Source organism: Geotrypetes seraphini, chromosome 6, assembly GCF_902459505.1.
Source record: "Geotrypetes seraphini chromosome 6, aGeoSer1.1, whole genome shotgun sequence".
NCBI classification, from domain to species: domain Eukaryota; kingdom Metazoa; phylum Chordata; class Amphibia; order Gymnophiona; family Dermophiidae; genus Geotrypetes; species Geotrypetes seraphini.
The window spans coordinates 119,502,228-119,518,440 of NC_047089.1; the positions used below are offsets into that span (position 1 = coordinate 119,502,228).

At 43.5% G+C, this 16,213-nt stretch overlaps 1 protein-coding gene across 5 annotated transcripts in view; it reads right to left on the reverse strand.

The window, feature by feature from the left end:
• Positions 1-16,213, reverse strand: part of NEPRO (nucleolus and neural progenitor protein) — a 280,012-nt gene that overhangs the window by 64,414 nt on the left and 199,385 nt on the right. For 4 of the 5 annotated variants that reach the window (XM_033949209.1, XM_033949208.1, XM_033949210.1 and 1 more), the window contains exon 8: positions 13,425-13,693. In XM_033949209.1, the coding sequence (XP_033805100.1) occupies positions 13,425-13,693 (269 nt within the window). The remainder of the gene's footprint in view (positions 1-13,424; positions 13,694-16,213) is intronic. The other variant, XM_033949212.1, reaches the window with a different exon arrangement.

The window sequence follows — 16,213 nt, forward strand, 5'->3', positions numbered from 1 at the left end:
TCCTGCCTGCGCATTGCGTGTGACGTGCACAGCATCAATCATCGGCGTTGTGCGGAGTTCTCCGACGGCTGGCGGACATTAGAGGCATCCCCACGAAGCGGCACTGTGGGGTTCTTCTTTGGATGACGGACAGAGGAGGCGGACGGAGGAGACAGCGCTGCAGCACCCGGCAGGTACAGACCCCGGGTTCTGGAACGAATCGTTGCTGTTGCCACTATTTTCTATGGGGAACTTTGCTTTGATAAATGAGCATTTTGGATTACGAGCATTCTCCTGGAACGGATTATGCTCGTAATCCAAGATACCACTGTATAATCTGGCAGAAGGGGAACTATACAAACACTGAATCATTTGAATAAATCCAGATCCTAGTCTAAACCAATCCATAGCTTGGTACATATAAGTCGATTCTATACGATCAAAGAACTTCTCTGCATCCAAGGAGGATGGGGGAGGATGGGCTGGAGAGGGCTTCAATGGCTGGGAGGGTTTAGATGGGCTGAGTAGGTTTTAACAGAGATTTTGACAATTGGAACCCAAGCACAGTACCAGGTAGAGCTTTGGATTCTTGCCCAGAAATAGCTAAGAAGAAAAAATTTAAATTGAATCAGGTTGGGCAGACTGGATGGACCATTCGGGTCTTTATCTGCCGTCATCTACTATGTTACTATGTTTTTGCTAAATTTAGCATATGAAGTGCCAATCTGGTGTTATTTGCAGAATGTCTTTGAGCAACAAAACCCGTTTGCTGCATTTCGATCATATAAGGGAGAGCCGTTGCTAACCTCGGAGCAAATAGTTTAGCCAGAATTTTCTCATCCACATTAATTAAAGAAATAGGCCTGTAGCTTGAAACCAACAGGGATCTCTGTTTGGCTTTGGCAAAACAATTGTTAAAGCTTCTGCCATAGTATCTGATATATGACCCTTCATCAGTTGTGACTGATATAATTTCAAAAGATGAGGTAACAGTATAATTTGAAAAACTTCACTGTGAATCCATCACTGCAAGGAACACCTCAGAGAACATACCCGATGACTTCAGAGCCCTGGGTAGGAAGCTGAAGCAAACAGGTGCACAGGTGGTCTTCTCATCCATCCTCCCAGTTAGAGACAGAGGAAGAGCCAGGGAAGAACGCATCCAACGTACCAACTAGTGGCTTCGCAACTGGTGCATAGAGATGAACTTTGGATTCCTGGACCATGGAAAGGCACTCCAGGGACTGCAGGGACCGGACGGACTTCACCTGACCAGAAGAGGTAAAAACGTACTTGGACACCGTCTAGCCCGCCTACTTCGCAGGGCTTTAAACTAGGTAAGTTGGGGGAGGGTATCCACTCACATTCCAGAGCAGTAAGGAATCATCCTGTGGAGGCGAGACACAACCGCCCTTCTGAGCCCAAGGTAAGCACTCACAAGACGCATGACAGCCCTAGCAAACACAAGGGATGGAGGGCCATGTATGTCAACGCACACAGTTTAGGCAATAAAATTCTGCAATTGGAGACCGAGATAGTGAATGCCGACCTAGATGTGGTGGCGATATCCGAGACCTGGTTCACGGACTCTCATGGGTGGGATATGGCTATACCGGGTTACAATTTACTTCGTCGAGACAGAGAGGGCAGGTTAGGTGGAGGGGTAGCGCTATACATTAAAGAAGGCATCAAAACCACCAGAATCACAGACGTTAAGTACACCGGGGAATCCCTCTGGGTGAACCTGGCCAGAGGGAGAGAAAAATGCCTGTATCTTGGTGTGGTATATAGACCTCCTAGACAACCGGAAGACAAGGACACGGAACTAATCGAAGACATAGAAAATATTGCTCTATGGGGGGACGTTGTACTTATGGGAGACTTCAATATGCCGGACGTAGACTGGAGCACACCTTCAGCAACAACCAGCGGCAGCAAGAGGCTATTAGCCTCCATAAGAGGAGCACGCCTCAATCAAATGGTAATGGAGCCCACTAGGGCCCAAACGATCCTTGACCTAGTACTCACCAATGGGGAAAGCGTCTCAGAAGTCTTCGTGGGAGATAAGCTAGCCTCCAGCGATCATAACATGGTATGGTTCCACCTGAGGAAAGGTTTCCATAGATCAAACACTAAAACAAAGGTACTCAACTTCCGAGGAACAGACTTTGCACGCATGGGAGTTTTCGTCCATCAGGCGCTCCAGGTCCAAACTGAGACAGGGAATGTGGAGGATATGTGGTCATCCCTGAAATCTGTCATACACGAGGCAACCGGCCGTTACATAAAATCATCACACAAATGGCGAAGAAAAGACAAACCCCAGTGGTTCACCGCAGAGATCTCACGTCTCGTCAAGGAGAAGAAAAACGCATTTGCTTCCTTCAAACGCACGGGGAAAAGCGAAGATCAACTGCTACACAGGATCAAGTCCACAGAGGTCAAAACGGCAGTCAGGGAGGCCAAACTTCGAGTGGAAGAAACTCTAGCAAACAACATTAAGAAAGGGGACAAATCCTTTTTCCGGTATATCAGTGGCAGGAAAAAAAACACAGACTGGATAGTACGCCTGAAAAAAACGGACGGGAATTACGCAGAATCGGATCCCGAAAAGGCCAAACTACTAAATGAATACTTCTGTTCGGTCTTCACCTGTGAGGCGCCAGGGTCCGGCCCTCAATTGAAGCCACAGTCAAACACAAAAGACCCGTTTCGGAATTTTAAATTCACACCCAGCGAGGTTTACTTTGAGCTAACAAAACTCAAGGTGGACAAAGCCATGGGACCGGACAATCTGCACCCCAGAGTGCTCAGGGAGTTAGGTGATGTCCTGGCAGAACCGTTAGCCGTGCTCTTCAATCTCTCACTGAGTACAGGGACAGTCCCCTTGGACTGGAAAACAGCTAACGTCTACACAAAAAGGGTTGCAGGACAGAGGCTGCAAATTACAGACCGGTGAGTCTGACATCGATAGTATGCAAACTCATGGAAACACTGATCAAACGCCAATTGGACACGGTCTTGGACGAAGGGAATCTACGGGACCCCAATCAACATGGATTCACCAAGGGTAGGTCCTGCCAATCAAACCTCATCAGCTTCTTTGACTGGGTAACAAAAAGACTGGACGAAGGAGATTCACTGGACATAGTGTACCTAGACTTCAGTAAAACTTTTGACAGCGTCCCACACCGCAGACTGTTAAACAAGATGAAATCGATGGGGTTAGGAGAGACTCTGACGGCATGGGTCAATGATTGGCTGAGTGGCAGACTTCAGAGGGTGATGGTTAACGGTACTTTCTCTGAGACATCGGAGGTGACCAGCGGGGTGCCGCAGGGCTCGGTCTTGGGTCCGCTCCTCTTCAACATATTCAAAGGAGATCTGACTCAAGGGCTTCAAGGTAAAGTAACATTATTCGCCGACGACGCCAAACTATGTAATATGGTAAGCGAGGGCAATCTACAAGATAGTATGGCGCAGGACCTGCGTACATTGGAATGCTGGTCCTCAACCTGGCAGCTGGGCTTCAATGCTGGAAAGTGTAAGGTCATGCACCTGGGTAGCAGAAACCCGTGCAGAACTTATACCTTGAACGGGAAGACCTTGACCAGGACTTCAGCAGAACGAGATTTAGGAGTAATCATTAGCGCGGACATGAAATCTGCCAATCAGGTGGAGAAGGCTTCCTCAAGGGCAAGGCAGATGCTGGGTTGCATCCGTAGAAGTTTCGTCAGCAGAAAGCCTGCAATCATAATGCCATTATACAGGACCATGGTGAGACCTCATCTGGAATACTGCGTGCAATTCTGGAAGCCACATTATCGCAAAGACATGCGGAGGGTCGAGTCGGTCCAAAGGATGGCCACCAGAATGGTCTCAGGGCTTAAAGGTCTCTCGTACGAAGCAAGACTAAACAATTTGCAGCTCTACACTCTCGAGGAACGCAGGGAGAGGGGAGACATGATTGAGACGTTTAAATACGTCACCGGACGTATAGAAGTGGAAGATAACATTTTCCTTCTCAGAGGCCCCTCAACCACAAGGGGGCACCCGCTCAAACTCAAGGGCGGAAAATTTCACGGCGACACCAGGAAGTATTTCTTCACGGAGCGAGTGATTGAGCAATGGAACAAGCTTCCAGTACAGGTAATCGAGGCCAGCAGCGTGCCAGATTTTAAGAATAAATGGGACGCCCATGTGGGATCCCTACGTGGGTCAGGGTAAAACATTGGCTAATCTTAAGAGGAGGGTCTATAGAGTGGGCAGACTTGATGGGCCTTGGCCCTTTTCTGCCGTCATCTTTCTATGTTTCTACCCGGAGTGTACCCAGCTCTGAGAGACTTCAATGCTGACTGGAGTTCTGTAAATGATATAGGCGCCTCAAGTTTTTCTTTTATATGCACTGGAATTTTTGGTCCATTGAGTTTAAAAATTATTTTCCTTCATTTTCTTTATTTGAATATAGCTCAGAAGAATATAAAGCTTTATAATAATCCAGAAATTGTTTTAAAACATCTCCAATATGGGTATAAATTTTACCTTTTTCATCCTTAATGGCCGCAATCTTTACTCTTCTCTTTTTAGCTTTAAGATAGTTAGCCAATAATCTTCCCGCTTTATTCGAGTTTCCATAATACACAGCTTTCTGACAAAACAAATATTTCCTAGCCAATTGTGAGGAAATCTTGTGATATTTATATTTAGCTTTCAACAGTGCATTCAAAGTATTTTGTTCCCATTTCAAAGCCAATTGTGATTCTAACGTCAAAATAGTTTGTTCCAAATTGGAAAATTCTAAGTAATTTCCTGATGTGTGCCAAATATGAAATAATCTGTCCTCTTACAGTAGCCTTGAAAGCATCCCATATAGTTTCCAAAGATATTTCCTCTGAGGTATTGAATTGAAAATATTCATTCATTTTTATTTGAATTTCCTCAAGAAAATTTGAGTCTGCAAGCAGTATATAATTAAACCTCCAAACAGGTATATTAGAATCTTCTTCAGTGAACCGATATTCTATCCAAATTCCGGCATGATCAGATAAAATGATCGGATTTATGCTAGCCTTCGTAACCTGTTGGATTAAATGATCTGAAACAAAAAAATGATCAATTTTTGAAAAAGATTTATGAACTTGGAAACAAAACGTAAATTCTCGAGCATTAAAATGAAAAATCCGCCATATATCCTTTAATCCACTTGTATGTATAAGATTATCCAGACCTAATGATTTTAATTGTCTACTCGGTTGTTGATCCATGATAGCATTGAAGTCTCCAGCTAAGATTAAATTAGTCGTAGTCAGTGACAGAATTATTTGTTGGAGTTTTTTTTTTAAAAAAAGAAATTTACCTTAGTGTTGGGTGCATAAATATTAAGAAGCATCAAGGTATCTTTTCCTGAAGTCATAGTAACATAGAGCCTTCTACCCATTGGATCAGCCCGGAAGTTATCAAATTCAGCAGAAATCCTCTTATTAATCAGGATTGCCACACCTGCCTTTTTCCCTATTGCCGGAGCAAAAAAAAAAAAGTTGTATCCAACCTCCTTCTAATTTAGCAGCCTCCATAGCAGATAGATGGGTCTTTGTAGAAAATAAATATATGCTTGCTGCTTTTTCAGAAAATTAAGAGTTCTTTTCTTTTTGACAGGATGATTGAGTCCATTGACATTTAATGAAAACATTTTTAGAGCCATTTTAGTTGGAATTGATATATATACAAATTACAATCCTTAATTCCATTTTTACAATTGTTTAAACAACAACCCCCCCCCCCCCACAAATCCAGGACCTCATCCACCTCACTATCCCTCACTTCCCCCCAAAATAATAATTCATGGTGAACTTGGGAAAAATTAATAGACCCATAATCCCCGCCCCCTCTCCCCTTTTACATTGATTTTCAACTTTGTTTCTAAGTGCCAAAATAACTACAGACATTGAAATTAATCAAGGTGAGTATAAAGTAAATATACTTAAGACCAAAATAAAGATAAACTCAATTAATTTAATAATAAAATCAATAAACTAATAACATTAATCTCCAACAACTTTCTCTTTATCATGTTATGCACTATATATTATATATTAATAATACATCATATATTAGCAAGAACCCCAAAATAAATTACAAATAATAAGCACCTTCATTTATCAATACGATAAAAATATCTCCCTTCCCTTTTTCCTTCTTTACTATCCTTTCCTTTCCCTTCCGATATCCTCTTCCCCCCTTTTATTCTTTCTCTTCCCTTTCTTCCTTACCTCTCTCCCTGTTTATCCCTTATCATCCCATGGCAAGGCAATACAATAAAAAGCATCTAAGCTAATAGAGCTCCCCTAGCATTAAAAACAGTAATAAAAATTATTTAAAAAACCTAAAAAACATGTTTCATATACCTATTTCTTATGTCCATTAACTTTAAACTGTTAAAGCAGTAATTCCCTCCTAATATATTCTATCTGATATTATCATGCATGAAAATACTACATATCATTAAAATAAAGATAGAAAATAAATTATCAGCATTACCTATATTTCATATTGCCTTATATAAAACATACCCTGCGTCCATAACAAGTATAATATAATATAAATACTTATTAATTACATATATAATAAAGGCCTCAAATAATATTAAAGGTCAAATGTATTTAATATAAGCATAACCTTTTGCAAATAGTAAAAGATATTGTGAATTACTATTATGTACTAATGCTTAAAAAACATATAAATTCTAATACCCACATTGCTGCCAATCCTATTATATGAAGTATGACTATAAGGCATTGAACCAAATAAATTATTCTTCAGTTTAAATCTCAACTACTTCTGGAAGAAAAAACAGTTACACAGTACTCCTTTCAAAGATCCTACAGTGCTAAAACAAGCACTCTCTCTGCAGTTCTGAAATATGATCCTGACTTTTGCTGACATGAGCAAATGTATCCAGACTGAGCTTTTACTATACATGAAGCTGTCGATTCTTTCTTTCACAGCCCCACAAGTATTATACATCTCCATTAGCCTTCTGTTGTATCGCATAATTCTCTCCTACATCAGTATATATTGTCCAAATGAGATGATATAATCTCCAATCTTAATTAACTCGTGCCAAGCAGCTATAGCAGAAGCCCATTAACAAGGGCAACTCTGTGCTTCCATACTCCTCGCCAGAGCTTGCAAAACAATACCACCAATAAAGCTGTCAATTCTTCCCTTCAAAGATCCCATAGTGCTGAAATATAAACACTGTCTCTTCAGTTCTGATATACGATCCTGACAAGAGTGTGTGTATTCAGACTGAGCACTATACATAATGCTTCTGATCTCTTGTATATAAAATATTATACCAAAAGATCATTAGCACATTGTTAGAAGATGAACTAAAAGAAAACTTTTATATTTTATATAATCTTAGCTGATAAAAACAGTCAACAACCACCACAGCCAACTGTCAGCCGCCTTAACCCTTAACATTCCGGTATTGATTTCAAGTCATGGGGCTTTGTTGTTGAGATATAAATTCCTGTAACTTAGCTGGATTTTGATAACGAGTCATCTTGTTGTTATAAGTACAGTGTTCTCCCTAGCGCCTTTTAGCTGGGCGCTCCGCCCGGCTAATTTAGGGGAGTGCCCGGCTGTCATCTTGGCTGCAAATTCGCCTCAGCCTGACTTTTTTTTTTTTTTTTTTAAGTGCCAGAAAAAGGATTTTCAGCTTTACTTTTTTTAAACAATTTTCCTACTGCTGGTCAATTTTTACGGTCGCAGTTGGAGGCAGGGGTTGCAGGCTCATTATGACAGAGTGTGCAAAACAGGAAGAACCCCAGCGTCGTGCTTACTTTTGTTCTGCAGCTTATCTCGCAAGACAGGCTGGACATTGGTTCTCCTCATCTCCTGCACAAACCGAAATCAATCAGAAAGAAGAGAGGCAGAAAATAGCAGCTGCGTGCTTCAGTAACTGCTGCTGGCTAACGGAAAAAGAGGGAGAAGGTACCTAAGAGGAATTAACATAAGAACATAAGCAATGACTCCACTGGGTCAGACCCGAGGTCCATCGTGCCCAGTAGTCCGCTCACGCGGCGGCCCAACAGGTCCAGGACCTGTGCAGTAGCCCTCTATCTATACCCCTCTATTCCTTTTTCCAGCAGGAAATTTTCCAATCCTTTCTTGAACTCCAGTACCGTACTCTGTCCTATTACGTCCTCTGGAAGCGCATTCCAGGAGTCCACCACACGCTGGGTAAAGAAAAACTTCCTAGCATTCGTTCTGAATCTGTCTCCTTCCAACTTTTCCGAATGCCCTCTTGTTCTTTTATGTTTTGAAAGTTTGAAGAATCTGTCCCTCTCTACTCTCTCTATGCCCTTCATGATCTTGTAGGTTTCTATCATGTCTCCTCTGAGTCTCCGCTTTTCCAGGGAGACGAGCCCCAGTCTCTCCAATCTTTCAGTGTATGAAAGGTTTTCCATGCCCTTAATCATTCGTGTCGCTCTCCTCTGCACCCTCTCAAGTATTGCCATATCCTTCTTAAGGTACGGTGACCAATACTGAACACAGTACTCCAGGTGCGGGCGCACCATTGCCCGATACAATGGCAGGATGACTTCTCTCGTTCTGGTCGTAATACCCTTCTTAATAATACCCAACATTCTGTTTGCCTTCTTCGCGGCTGCTGCGCATTGTGCTGTTGACTTCATTGTTGTGTCCACCAGTACACCCAAATCTCTTTCAAGGTTACTTCCCTCTAATACTAATCCCCCCATTTGGTAGCTGAACATCGGGTTCTTTCTCCCTATATGCATGACCTTGCATTTCCCTACATTGAAGTCCATCTGCCATTTATTCGCCCACTCCTCCAGTTTGTTTAGGTCCCTTTGTAGGTCCTCACACTCTTCCGCATTTCTAACTCTTCTACAGAGTTTAGTGTCATTCGCAAATTTGACACTAAACTCTGTAGAAGGGTTAGAAATGCGGAAGAGTGTGAGGACCTACAAAGGGACCTAAACAAAGTAGGTCCGAGAAATAGATTCGCTACAGGCTAAGGCGGGAGATAGGGCAGGGAGGGAAGCTTACAACTTGGTATTCTTGCTTGCTTCGGGCCTTCCTCGCTGCCGGGTCCTGCCTACTTTCTGTTTCCGTGAAGGCAGGACCCGACAGCGAGGAAGGCCCGAAGCAAGCAAGAGCAGCAAGTTGTAAGCTTCCTTCCGTCGCTGACCTATCTCCTGCCTTAGCCTGTAGCGAATCTGCTGACCAGGGGTGGGGGGCGACGGAGGGCCAGAGGAGAGAAATGCTGTTGCTGCTGTACCCAACTGGGGCGCTAGAAGGGGGGGGAGGGGGTAAGTTTAAGTTGATCGGGCGGGGGGGGCAGTTCGCGCGGGGTGCCGGTTGGAGCGAGGGGGCCTTTGCGGGGGAGCAATGCCGGTTATCGGGGGGGGGGAATGTATCAAAGCGAGTTTCCATTTATTTTCTATGGGGAAACTCGCTTTGTTAATTTGTAAAGTGGTGATTGCTATTCAGCAGTTTTTTCAAATTTACATCTACTGTCTTTATATTTTGCACAGTATTAGGGGACGTGCCAGTTTCTGTGGTGTTGCATTGTATGCAGAGTCTGGTTTCTTAGTTCAGGTTTAACTTTTGTCTACATATTTCTATTTTTAGTTTGTGATTATTCCATATTGGGCAAGGATGTAACTGTGTTCTGTGTGTATGAAAAGGACATGGCTTTCTGTTAGCATCGACTGTACAGGATCGATTGACTGTGCAGGATCTGGCTTGTTTAATTTTACAATGCGTGTGTTGGTGTTCTAGTACTCACTGCAGTGTTTAAGATGCTGCCTTTTCCTAGGTGCACCCTTGTTGTGTGACTCATGGATTATTACTAAAAATAACTTTTTTATATATAGGAGGGGGTTGTTAAAAAAATGATCAGCACTGGCTGTCATATATACTAGGTACACCACTGGATTTAATGACCTATTCTAACTTTACGGTTGACGTAGGTGTTGTCCCCACACACACACACTATAAAGAATTAAATTAAAGCTGTATTAACATCAAGCAGCTTTCAAATTACATTATAAACAAATAAAAATCAAATATTTTGCTAATTATTACCTGCATCTTTACCTAAACTGTTTTGCCCTAGCTCTCACTTTGATTTTTATCTGCTACTTTTTAATTTTGCTGTAGTGTAATCACACAGATCTCTTTCAAGGCTCAGTAACACCTTTCCATAAATTATGTGGAAGAGGTCTGGAAGTGGAGATTGCATCCATTTCATATCCTCAGTGAGACCTCAGGACGGAATCTAGTGATCAAAACATTATTAGAGATGCTGTAGAGCTATATTTATCTTTCTTTTAGTTGTTTAAATTCATGCAGAAATAAATGGCTAGATTGAACCTAATGATTTCATTAACGCATTTCCCTTTTTTAAACCTCTATACCATTTGAAAGAGGGCAAATATCTAATTATTCACTTCTAGAATTGGATACTTCTTAAATTTAGTAAAAATATTCTGGCACAAGTGTCAAACCTTAAAAAAGGAAGTCATATTGAGCATTGGAAAATAATAATTAACTAATAAAAATACTACACATTTAAGGCTCCTTTTACAAAGGTGTGCTAGTGTTTTAAGCGCATGCACCGGATTAGCACGAGCTACTTGAAAAACTACCACCTGCTCAAGAGGAGACAGTAGTGGCTAGCACACGCGGCAATTTAGCACACGTTAAGGCCCTAACGCACCTTTGTAAAAGGAGCCCTTAATTTTCCCCACCAGCAAATTTCCCCATCTCGCCCCACCTGGCTACTTTTTCATGCCACCCGGCTGGAAAAAATTTCTGAGGAGAACACTGAAGTAATTTTCATTACCACAGGATACAGTACATAAGAATTGCTGCTGTTGGGTCAGAACAGTGGTCCATCATGCCTAGCAGTCAGCTCACGCGGCAGCCCTTAGTTCAAAGACCAGTGCCCTAACTGAGACTAGCCTTACCTGCCTACGTTCTGGTTCAGCAGGAACTTGTCTAATTTTGTCTTGAATCCCTGGAGGGTGTTTTCCCCTATAACAGCCTCTGGAAGAGCGTTCCAGTTTTCTACCACTCTCTGGATGAAGAAGAACTTCCTTATGTTTGTATGGAATCAATCCCCTTTTAACTTTAGAGAGTACCCTCTCATTTTCTCTACCTTGGAGAGGGTGAACAACCTGTCTTTATCTACTAAGTCTATTCCCTTCATTATCTTGAACGTTTCGATCAAGTCCCCTCTCAGTCTCCTCTTTTCAAGGGAGAAGAGGCCAAGTTTCTCTAATCTCTCGCTGTACGGCAACTCCTCGAGATCCTTAACCATTTTAGTTGCTCTTCTCTGGACCCTTTCGAGTAGTACTGTGTCCTTCTTCATGTACGGCGACCAGTGCTGGACACAGTATTCCAGGTGAGGGCGTACCATGGCCCGGTACAGCGGCATGATAACCTTCTACGATCTGTTCCTGATCCCCTTCTTAATCATTCCTAGCATTGTTCGTTCTTTTTGTCGCCACAGCGCATTGCGTGGATGACTTGTCGACCAGTACTTCCAAGTCTCTTTCCTGGGGGTCTCTCCAAGTACTGCACCGGATATCCTGTATTCATGTATAAGATTATTATTACTGACATGCATCACCTTACTCTTATTCACATTAAACGTCATTTGCCATGTCGTGGCCCATTTCTCGAGCGTGTTTATGTCACGTTGCAGGTCTTTACAATCCTCCTGCGTCTTCACTACTCTGAATAACTTCGTATAATCTGCACATTTAATCACCTCACTCGTCGTACCAATTTTCAGGTCATTTATAAATATGTTGAAGAGCACGGGTCCAAGCACCGAACCCTGCGGCACTCCACTCGTGACGCTTTTCCAGTCTGAGTATTGTCCATTTACCCTCAATCTCTGTTTCCTATCCGCCAACCAGTTTTTAATCCACGTGAGTATTTCACCCTCAATTCCATGGCTCGCAATTTTTTGAAGTAGTCATTCATGTGGGACCTAGTTGAACGCCTTCTGAAAATACAGATATACAATGTCGATCGGGTCGCCCTTGTCTATCTACCTGTTTACTCCCTCGAAGAAGTGCAGCAATTTTGTCAAGTGTTGGCTGTTCTTCTAAGGTGATCAATAATGCAGTCTCAATCATCTTTCTCAGTACCTAGGTCAGACTCACCGGTCTGTAGTTTCCCAGATCTCCCCTCAAACCTTTCTTGAAAATCGGCGTAACATTCGCCACTTTCCAGTCTTCCAGAATTCTTCCTGATTTGATCGACAGATTGGCTATTAGTTGAAGCAGTTCAGTTATAGCCCCGTTCATTTCCTTGATTACCCTCAGATGAATGCCATCTGGTCCCAAGGATTTATCGTTTTTAAGCATATAAATTTGCCTGCTTACCTCTTCTAGACTGAACGTTAACCCTGTCAGTTTCCCATCTTCGTTTCCTGCGCATAGCCTGTTAGCTTCCGGTATGTGGTGAATATCCTCTTCGGTAAATACAGATGCAAAAAAATGTGTTCAGTTTGTTGGCAATGGCTTTGTCCTCCTTTAGCACTCCCTTTATTCCATGGTCATCCATCCTTCGCGGGTCATTTCCCCTTAATATATCGAAAGAATGGCTTGAAGTTTTTGCCTCCATGGCTATTTTTTCCTCGTAGTTTCTTTTGGCCCCTCTTACCGCCTTAGGGCACCTGCTTTGATGTTGTTGATGCTTTTTACAGTTTTTTACCTTTTTTATTCCTTCTTGACTGATCGCTTCCTTCACCATTAGTGAGCCATGCCAGTTTCTTGTTCTTTTTCCTCTTGGATCCCTTGCTGATACGCGGTATATATAGATTTTGCATCTTGGTGACTGTGTTCTTAAAAAGTGACCATACTTGCTCTAGCATTTTTACAGTGCTCGTTCTGGATCGATGTTTTGCCCCTGTGTCCAGGTTGAAGCGGATCATATTGTGATAACTGCTTCCCAGCGTCCCTTCTACTTCTACACCTTGCGCCAATCCTCATAGTCCATTTAGAATTAAGTCCAGAATTGCATTTCCTCTCGTTTTTTTCCATGGGGGTCAGGGAGAGTATTCAGGGTGCAAGTAAGATAGGGATGGGATTTAGAGAGAGAGAGCAGTTTGAGTGAGAGAAGCTAAAGCCTGAAAAAAGAAAAAACAGGAAGGAATTTCAGGCCTTAGGATAGGGAAATTCTACTCAAAACACTTTTCATAATTTTGAAATACTGTGTGTAGAATTTTCAAATTTTTTGCACAGAACTCTGCCAGGAGTAATGGATCTTTGAAAGCAATAAAGCAAATAAGTGGTGTTTTCTTAGACAGTGCTAAATTAACTGGTGTGCTCATTTCTTGCATAGATTTTAATGTGGAATGTTTGAAAACTTCTGTAAATAAAGAATTTGCTACATACCTGTATCCCAATGTTTCCACATTTTTCAGCCTGTTGCTTTTCAGAAACATATTTCCCAAAAAAGTGGCTTCTGATCGCCAATGTTGGTTCCTACACCAAAAGATTGCTGCTGTGAGTTCTTCTGACAGCTCTTGGAAAGACATTACCTTCTGAATTCTCAACACAATCATCAGTGCTCTCTCAGCCCTCAACTCCTGATCTGACAAAATGACTCCTGACCTTCTGCTGGAATTTTTGAATTCACTGCTTTTTGTTTTCAAGGTTGTATCCTGGAAGAGTAGAAGAGAAGAAAAACAAAAAATCATTCACAAAACACAGAACAAAACAAATGAAATGTACATATTCACATCCTATATAATAAAACCCTAGCCGCGCATGCACACTTACCTGCGTGCTTCCGTGATCTCTAATCAGTAGGTCTGTGGCCAGCAGGAGTACGTATGCGGCGGCCAGACAAAGTGGAGAAACACAACACAGCCGGTGACTCCCCCCTCCCGCCCTCACTCACCGCCAAAACCACCACCGCCAAAGCCTCCTCCTTATCGCCGACTCACCCGCATTTAAAATCAGAGAAAAGCGCTGCACCGCGCTTAACGCTGGCCTCGCCGTCTTCTGTCCACTGCGGCCCACCCTCTCTGACTACTTCCTGTTTCCGCTAGGGTTGGCCGCAGTGGACAGAAGACGCCGAAGCCAGTGGTAGCGCAGTGCAGCGCTTTTCAACTTTCATCCTACCTAGAAAGATTCTCTATCCTCCTACCCCTCCAATTCGGCTTCAGACCCAACTTCAGCACCGAATCCCTTCTGGCCTCACTAATCTCTAAGGTGCAACAACTCCATTCTCGCAACAAATTCGCTGTTCTCCTACAATTCGATATCTCCGCAGCTTTCGACGTCGTCCATCACGATATCCTAATCTTCCAACTCTCCGAAATAGGCATAAGCTCCACAGTCCTAGATTGGTTCTGGAAATTCCTACGCTTCCGTTCCTACACCGTTAACTTAAACGGTACTTCATCCCCTCCCTGGAAACCGAAATGTGGAGTCCCGCAAGGTTCCCCTCTCTCTCCTATCCTTTTCAACATCTACATATCCTCTCTGAAACTCCTTCATCTATCCCCTCTAGAAACTCTCTACACCTACGCCGATGACATCCTCATCCTCCTCGAGACAGACTCGAACCTCTCTAACCTCGCTGAGAACATATCCACTTGTATTACGAATCTCCAATCCTGGGCCCAATCTGTACAAATGAAACTGAATGAGTCCAAAACAAAACTACTTTGGCTCGGCACAACATTAGATCATTTACCCACCTCCATCCCATTACCTTCTGGACCCACTCTTCAGCTTGAGTTTTCAAGCAAAGTCCTAGGCATCGTCATAGACTCCTCTCTCTCCTTCAATGATCACCTCAACTCTTTGATAAAAAAATGCTTCTTTTGCCTTCATATGTTGAGGAAGGTGAGATCCTGCTTTCATCATTCTCACTTTCATCATTCTCACTCGTTCTATCTACTATCCTCTCTAGACTGGATTACTGCAATTCCATCTATATAAGCCTAACTAAGAAAAACCTCCATAGACTTCAGCTAATTCAGAACGCCGCGGCTAAGCTTATTTTCGCAAAAGGCAAGTTCGATCATGTCTCCCCACTCCTCTCCAAGCTTCACTGGCTCCCAGTATACTCCAGAGTCCTCTTTAAATGTGCCTGCTTAGCCTTCAAGATCCTACATGGCGTCCTTCCTCCCATTATCCCACTCTTTTGGAATTCCTCAAAACCACACTCCACCAGACCCTCCCAAAAACTGAAACTATCATTCCCCTCTATAAAAGGTATATCCCGCACAGGAAAACTTGGAACATCTCTCCCCTTTAGAACCACAGAACTCTGGAACAACCTCTCATCCCCACTCAGAAACTCAAGCTCCTTCCAATCCTTCCGCAAACACTTGAAAACTTGGCTCTTTGCAAAAATCTAATCACCTCCCATTCTCCAGTATTCTGTCCCTCTCTTTCCTCTTAGTCCCTCTCCTTTATCCCTCATTGTAGTTCCTTTCCTCTTAACTCTGTAAACCGTGCCGAGCTCTGCACTTGCGGAGATGGCGCAGTATACAAACCTAAGGTTTAGTTTAGTTTTCGCTGAATTTAAACGCGGCGGCTGGGAAGGGGGCAGCGGGAAATGCTGCTGCTGCACAGGGAAGGCCGGGAAATGCTGCTGCTGCACAGGGAAGTGTGTGTGTGTGGGGGGAGAAATGCTGCTGCTGCACAGGGAAGGTCGGGAAATGCTGCTGCTGCACAGGGAAGGGTGGGAAATGATGCTGCTGCACAGGGAAGTGTGTGTGTGGAGGGGGGAAATGCTGCTGCTGTACAGGGAAGGCCGGGAAATGCTGCTGCTGCACAGGGAAGGGTGGGAAATGCTGCTGCTGCACAGAGAAGTGTGTGTGTGTGTAGGGGGGGGATTGCTGCTTCTGCACAGGGAAGGCCGGGAAATGGTGCTGCTGCACAGGGTAGTGAGTGTGTGTGTGTGGGGAAATGCTGCTGCTGCACAGGGAAGGGCGGGAAATGCTGCTGCTGCACAGGGAAGTGTGGGAGGAAAATGCTGCTGCTGCTTCTGCACAGGGAAGTGGAGGGGACGGAGAGGGAAAGGGGGCCTGGGAGCAATCTTGGTTTGCTTTGGGGGAGGGGAGACAGAAGGGGGCCATGGAGAGACAGAAAGACAGGCAGGCAGGCAGTGCATTAGAACAAAAGACTGACACACAGAAAGACAGCAGGCAGGGAGAAAGACAGAA